The sequence below is a fragment of the Saccopteryx bilineata genome, chromosome X (assembly GCF_036850765.1).
Source record: "Saccopteryx bilineata isolate mSacBil1 chromosome X, mSacBil1_pri_phased_curated, whole genome shotgun sequence".
NCBI classification, from domain to species: Eukaryota; Metazoa; Chordata; class Mammalia; order Chiroptera; family Emballonuridae; genus Saccopteryx; species Saccopteryx bilineata.
In genome coordinates, this window is record NC_089502.1 from 106,727,736 (window position 1) to 106,735,296 (window position 7,561).

At 45.9% G+C, this 7,561-nt stretch overlaps 1 protein-coding gene across 3 annotated transcripts; it reads right to left on the minus strand.

Annotated features, from left to right (window-relative positions):
- Nucleotides 1–1,167: 1,167 nt before the first annotated feature.
- LOC136316887 (zinc finger X-linked protein ZXDB-like) lies at nucleotides 1,168–7,248 on the minus strand. Of its 3 annotated transcripts, XM_066249226.1 has the most exons (3): nucleotides 7,168–7,238; nucleotides 4,184–6,806; nucleotides 1,168–4,071 (listed from the first exon to the last, which is right to left on the minus strand). In XM_066249226.1, the coding sequence occupies exons 2-3, from the start codon at nucleotides 6,722–6,724 to the stop codon at nucleotides 4,066–4,068; spliced, it is 2,547 nt and encodes an 848-aa protein (XP_066105323.1). In that variant the 5' UTR covers nucleotides 6,725–6,806; nucleotides 7,168–7,238; the 3' UTR covers nucleotides 1,168–4,065. The 3 variants fall into 3 exon arrangements, with proteins under 3 accessions (XP_066105323.1, XP_066105322.1, XP_066105321.1); XM_066249225.1 differs by having other exon boundaries at nucleotides 1,168–6,806; nucleotides 7,172–7,248; XM_066249224.1 differs by having other exon boundaries at nucleotides 1,168–6,806.
- Nucleotides 7,249–7,561: the final 313 nt, after the last annotated feature.

The window sequence follows — 7,561 nt, forward strand, 5'->3', positions numbered from 1 at the left end:
TATAGTCTCAAGGCAAACCTGAGCTATTATTCCTGATTTCTCTCTCTATATATCTATCTAGCTATCATTTATATCCCTGAGACACCAAGTAATGTTCCTTCTTCTATTTGAAAATATCTTTAATATCTGTTCCTTCCATTCCTTTCCCACTGACACCACTCCAGTCCAGGCTTCATCAAATCATACCTGAATTGCTATAAAACCTCTCTCACTGTTTTTATTCCAGTCTCTCCAATCTAATCCATATTGTATACTTGCATTAGTAGACATCATTTTCATTATCTGACTCCTCCATGAGAACATATTCACTGGCTCTTATCTGTGCCCAGAATAAACTCATTATCCTTACTGTTTATTTCACCTCATAGTCATTTTTGGTACTGTATTAAACTTTCCCCATTTTTGTTATCCAGATGTCTAATATGTTTTTTAATCATTCCCATCAATTATGATCTCCTTGAAGGTGAGAGTTGCATGTTAGTCTTCTCATAGAACCGTCAATATGTTGTGTTGTACTTTGTACAACGATGCTTAATAAATATTTATTAATTTGAATAATACAGTGGAATTCCAAGCTAACAAACTGCTTTCTCATGTATTTTGGATAAGAACATGAGTTTAGGTCACAGAAACAAATAAACTTCATAACCTATCTGTTTCACTCTTACTACTCAAGTGTTGTATTATTTTAATTAGACTATTTGGTAAAAATGTCAAGGCCAATGTATTTTTAACTTATGATCAATATGATAAACAGAGCCCCTAGAAACAGACTTCTTAAGTCATCATGTTATTGTGTTTTCAATTGGCAAGATTTTTTAAAATAGAACCAGTAATTGAAGAGAAACAGAAAGGGAATAGGATTAAATTAAAATATGTATCAGTATTGAAAAGGAGCAATGGCAACTTTATGCCACCATCAACAGAAATACAACTTCTTACAGTGAAAGTATAAAGCTTTCATTATTTTTCTGGAAAATGGCATAGAAAGGAAAATCATTTGAACAAATTTGTTAAGTGAAACTGTGAGCTCACAAATAAAATATTTTAGTTTTGAGAAAAGTAACATATGTCCTTTGAAAATTCCAGTGAGTATTAAACACCTAGCTTATGATTTTTTATTGGAAAGAAGCTGGTTTAAGGAATTAAAAACTGAAGTCAATTAAATTATATTCATGTTTAAATAATTTATTTGATGTTCGTTACTTGTGTGTTCATTTCAGTATTTAACACACATTATCTGTCAGACATGAAATATAGTGGTCTATTTAAGAGGCTTTAATGATTGACAATATTTTTGAAAAGCATTTTATGACTATAAATATTCCCAAAGCAAAGAGAGAAAACCACTGAATGAGTAGACACAATGAAATTCTGAGCATTTCTTTGATTTACAAAAGTATGACTGATTTGTTTTTCAATAAATGAATACAACCACTGTAAAAAATGTGTGTAAGCCCCTCCCACACACACACAGTACAGAAACATTTCAAAGTGGAAAATATTTAGTGCACTGTCAAAATGCTACAATAACTATCATCCATACACATTCACATGCAAACACTATTGGACTAAAACGCTATAGAGCAACTAAGAATTAGCAGAACTTCTTTACAAAAACTATTAAAAATGGAAATAATGAAACAGAAATCTACTTCTCATTTGAACAGCATAGAAAATAATCTATTATCCGAGTCACATCACATACACACATTATCATGTAAGCTCAGAAAACTTGTTACTGTATACACAGAACTGCAGTGTACACTCAGAAAATGTTATCATTGGAAGAAAACGGGCTGTGAGGCAAATGTCTGAAAGATAGAGGCAGGAAAACCTCTAACTATTAAAAAAAGAAAAAAAAAGGCACGACAAGAACTGGAACACACATGCAAATGAGTGGAGTGGGAAGAAAGCAGAAAGTAACAAACTAATTAAAGTAGAAAATAGCAGCTAATTATGACTCAAGAACATATCATTAAAGTCAGATGGGTGGTAAGGGAGAGGTAAAAAAGAATGTCACTTCTTTATTTTTTAAGCTATATATATTGAACTGTTAGTCGCTAGCCAAAGCCCATTTGGAATGTGAGTTGGCTAAATTGTCACATGAACCAAAGCACAAACTTTGTCAAAACTACCACACAGGGTCATTCTGAACAACAAATAATATTTCTTCATCTTCACCAGCTGTAAAGATGTTCCACAGAATTCAAAATGCTACACTCATTTAAGGTGACAGTTTATACAATATTCATATTAAACCTTTCCTTCAAACTCTAGGAAAATGCAAACAATGAACTCTCCAAAGCATCTAGAGGAGGAAACCTTCTCTGCTCCATTATAAGTGATTCTTACAACAGCAGGACATAAGTGACAGTGAAGTATGACTTTGGAGGCAGAGCAAAAATGGTGTCAATTGATCTAATGCACATTAGAATTATTCCATGGAAGGAATAAAGGGATTCCCTATCCTGCTTCACCTAAACCCTCAAAACCTTATTGTACGAACAGGAATAGGACTAAATTATCCCAATTTTTCCTTTAAAGTAGGAAGAAATGAGAGGGTAAAAAGATCTATAAATTCATCAGAATACATCAAACACATATTTTTCCTTACATATTAAAAACTGGAAAAGTCTAAGGTAGGTTAACTATGTGTGTGCATTGCTATGATTATTTGAAAGCTAGGAAACTGAGGCTTTGTGTCACCAATTTTTTCAAGGCCACTTACCCATTACAAATTTGACCCTGGGTCTATTTCATGTCAATCAAAGTCCTGACTGGCAATTTCTACAAAGAAGCCCCCCATATCAAAAGAGGTCAGAAAGATAAACGGTGAGAACAGCCAACATTTTTTTTCTACCATTTTTTTGTTAGTTCTATCAATATTTAAGAAAATATTTTGGCATTGAGTAAAATTTCTATTAATCATTTATAAATGCTTTAAATAGCATTCCTTCCTCTGCTAATAGTAACTCTACCAGACAATTCATGATATCAGAAGCACAAGTATTCATAAATTAATGCACTGAACACCAGCAGCTAAGGACATCATGAGTTAACACCAGATATTATGTGTTATCTGATAAAAGAACACAACACAACCTATGAAACATTCCTGCACAAAGTGTCACATTTCCAATCTGATCAAGTCTCCAGATCCAACTATAAAATTAAGGAAACGGGTAGAGGAACTTACCACCACAGGGGTGTAATCAACAATAATTAAGACTGGCAAATTCTACATGTAAAACAACCTCATTTCTTAAAACTAGTAAGATTGTAGGAAAAGTAGCCAAAGGAGAAATATATATAGAGACTAAAAACACACTTCTTATTTGGGAGATAATGTTTTAAGTTATCTAATGGCTGATAATGATACTGTACACCTGAATATGTTCTGTTATGTTAAGTGTAATTTAAAATTAAAAAAAAATAATTTAATTAAAAATACACACAAGAGGCTTATTGGTATCCTAATTATTAAAAAGATTAAAACAACTAACATTTACAAGACAATAGGATATTGGAACCCTGACTGGACATTTATTAGTATTATAAAATAATTGTCAACTTTAACATAGTAATGAAATTGTAGTCTTTTTTCACCCCAATAGGGCCTATAACATAGAACTATATATTGAGTATTTATGGTTAAAATCAACCATAAAATGATATAATGTCATGTATTTACTCTAAAATAATACTGGAAGGCTTCAGGTGATTAGATAAACAAGACTGTTCATGAATGGATAATTGTTGAAACTGGGTGCCAAACACAGATGCTCTATACATAATGTATATTTTATGAATATCTTTTTAAAAAGCACATGCAATGCCATTACTGAAAACTGTCATTATTTCATGGAAAGAAGCATATTACCAAGTAATCACAGAGCTTAAACACTTTAGAAACAATCTATTCAAACCAGCTCACTTTATAAATAAGGACATTTAAGGCTCAGATAGGTTAAGTCACTTGCTCAGGGTCACACAGCTTGAGAGTTCCAGACTCCAGATCAGCATTTAAATCTGCAAACGCGTAGCCTGGGGCTTTGTTCTTTTTCAAACCTAGAAAACATGACTGCAGTTAGTTACACATTTAGTCCAGGACATCCTTAAAATTGAGTGTCCTTAATAAACGTAAGCCATGTGGCCAGGAACGAACCGAGTTAGTTCATACCAAAAATGAGCTGCCAGTCACTGTGATGAGATCTGTTTCTTTCTGACAAGCATGGTTTCCCGACGGACTGGAGAATCCAAACTGGGTTTCTTCCTCCTGTGCAAAGAAGTCAGAGCCAGAGTGCATGTGCCATTCTGCTTTGGTTGGCATCAGTAGTTCTGAGACACTGTTTTCACACAGGGTGCTTGAAGGAGTCAGAGCGTCTGTGTCCACTGTTAGCTTACTGCTGGGGGTCAAAGCCTGGGGCTCTTGACTCGCGTTCTTCATAGCCAAAGAGCCCAGAGATCCCAATGGCCCCGCTCCCGGGCTCGAGACATCGTCCATGTCCAAGGGGCTCTGCTGAAAACCGGTGGCTGTGGTTCCAAAAAAGAGAGAGGTATCCAGACTCTGAGGAAGGTCAGTGGTGGCCATCAAGGCTCGAGGGTCCACAGCCTGCCCCAAGCAATTATTGTTGTGAGCAGGGAGGTTCCCGGCCAGAGTGGGGCTCACAGAAGCCACATCAATGGTCAAGATGCCAGAGTTCACCAATGCCGTGTCCAGCACCGCGGCGGCGGAGCTATTGCCAGGCACATCGGAGAAGAGGGACACCAGCTCTGCGTCACTGAGGTCACTGTGTCCCTGGCTGGTCAGCTCACTGCTGGGCGTGAGCGCATTCGCAGCTTCTAGCTGAGCTAAGAGATCCTGGCCGAGGTTGTGCCTCTTGGCCATGTGGGTCTTCATGCTGTGCTTGGACGTGAAGAGTTTATTACAAGTGGAGACCGGGCAGCGGCTTTTCCAGGTGTCCACGTCCTGCAAGTGTTTCTTGGAGTGGATGTAGAGACTGCTGCGAGCTGAGAACCTAGCGCAGCAGCCTTCCACGGGGCACACGAATGGCTTTGTGCCCAGGTGGGTTATGCTGTGGCCTTTCAGATGCTCGGCCCTCGTGAAAGACTTGCCACAGCCTTCCACAGGGCACATGAACCTGCGGTCGTCGTCGTGCTTCCTCTTGTGCCTTAACAGTTTGGACATGCTGGTGAAGTTCCAGCCACAGCCGTCAAAGTCACAAAGGAAAGGTCTCTCGCCGGTGTGGCTGCGCAGGTGGATTTTCAGCCGACAGGCCTTGTCGTACTGCTTGCTGCAGCCCGGGAAGGAGCAGGAAAAGAGTTCCTGCTCCCTGAAGTGGGCGCGGTTATGGGAAAACAGGGCACTGACCGTGATGAACGTCTTCTTGCAGCCGGAAAAAGCGCACTGGTAGGGCCTCTCGGGCTCGAAGTGGCTGCGCTGGTGGGCGCTGAGCTTGGCCTGCGTGGGGAAGCTCTCTTCACACACCTCGCATTTGAAGGAGTTCTCCTGCTCGTGGCCCTTCATGTGCGCCTTGAGGTTGTACACCGTGGTGAAGCTCTTCCCACAGCCCTCCGCCGGGCAGCCGAAGGGCCGCAGCTTGTCGTGCGACTGCAGGTGCCGCTTGAGCTTGTAGGAGGTGGTGAACGTCCACCCGCAGCCGCCCAGGGGGCACTTGAAGGGCCTCTGGCCCTGGCTGCTGCTGTGCGTCAGCAGGTGCACCTTCAGCTGGTGCTTCTTGGCGAAGGTTTGCCCGCACTGCGCCTCCGGACACAAGTAGAGCACCATGCCGGAGCCCGGGCACAGCGGCCCGCGAGGGCTCTCGGCGGCGGCGGCGGCGACGGCGACGGCGGCGGTGGCGGCGGGGGAGGCGGCGGCCGGGCCCTCCGCCTCCTCCTCGGGCGCCGGGGCAGGCGGGGGTTCCGCCGGCTCGGCCAGCAGCAGGTCCGGCGGCAGCTCCGGGCAGTCGCCCGGCTGCGCGGCGTGTGGGACCCCCGCTAGCGGGGCGATCAGACCGCCGGGCTGCGGGGCAGGCGCGACCCCCGGCTCCCTGGCTGGCGGCGAGGGCGTGGCCAGGGTCAGGACGCCGTTCTCGAAGCGCAGCAGCAGGTTCTGGTTGTGGATGGTGACAGTGCCCGCGAAGGCCGCGGCGGGGCCCAGGCCGGGGGCGGGGGCGGGGGCAGGGGCGGGGGCGGGGACCCGGGCCGGGGCGGGAGCCGAGGCCGGGACCGGAACCGGGATCCGGATCGGGATCGGGGCCGGGGCCGGGGCCGGGGCCAGGGCCGGCAGCGCGGACAGGCCGCGGAGGCCCGGCGCAGGACGGCCCGCGTGGTTCGCGCCGCTCTCACCACCCTGGACCCCGGGGCCGGCCTCCTCCCTCCAAACGGGCCCCGCGGCCTGCACAGCGCCCGCGGTCTCCACGTCGCCACCCACCGGGTCCAGCAGTACCAGGAAGAAGTCTTCGCCGCCGCCGCCAGCCGGCTCGGGCCTCGGCGCCAAAGGGCTCGGGCCCGAGCCCGGGCCCCGTGAGGCCGCGCGGGCCTCCTCGCGCCGCCGCCCGGGCCCGCCATCTTGGGGGCCCCGGAGCAGCAGGAGGCGGCGCGCGGGGGCCTGGCCAGCCCGCGGGTCAGGGCCTCCGTGGACTCGGCCGCCGCCCGCGGGGCTGCCAGCGCCGCCGCCCTGTCGCGCCCCGCGAGCGGGGAGCAGCCTCGGGATTTCCATCTCAGCGTCCGTGAGGCTCCGCTGGAACCAGAGCCGCGGAGGAGGTGCGACCCCGCCCCCTGCCGCGGGCCTGAACACGTTCCTGAAAGGGAAAAAAAAAATGTGCAATGCGCAGAAACTGGCCCTATCAGATATTAAAACGTGTTTAACGCCACAGTGATTTAAATATTGTGGCACTGGGTCTCTGGAACAGAACAGAAAGCCCAGAGGCAGAGCCTGGTATGCATAATAAGTTCCACAGTGAATTTACTAGGAAATGCAGCAGACCTTGCAGGTAATGGGGAAATAACAGTTCCTTTGGTAAATGGTGCTGGAATACCTAGTGTCTGTCTGCCAAACGCAACGGAAATCTGCACCTCCCTGTACAAACCAAAACAAACACCCTGCCCCTCCCAGTGCTGAGCACGGTGCTTACTTAGTACTTCTGTGTGAAAACCGTTTACTTACTGGCTGGCTGGCTGGCTGGCTGGCTTGATAGATGACAGGATGGATACTCCTCAGAGAAGACAGGACGTGTCCACGTTAAAACCACCACAGTGCTAGCTAGCAATTCCTACTGAAAACGATGTGTTGTCTGATTTGTTTTTCCTGGACAAGTTCCTTATCCAAAACTGGCTTGATCGGGAAAATTCGTCACATAGTTACATTTTTTGTGCTGCCGGTGCAGAGACCAGAAGCAGTAAGAGGCGGGGCCGGAACAGAGGAGTACTGTTCGGCCGAGAAAGGCGAAGGCTGGAAGATGAAACAATGTATATTGAAATTCAGACAACCCAACCCCCTCCAGGGTTCTCGGTGTACAGCTCGCAACCTAAGCCAAGTCTTTGCCCTTCCACCAGT

What these genes read in the sequence shown, in the direction of transcription:
- LOC136316887 (XM_066249225.1), bottom strand. Translation starts at nt 6,724, where the DNA reads ATGGAAATCCCGAGGCTGCTCCCCGCTCGCGGGGCGCGACAGGGCGGC.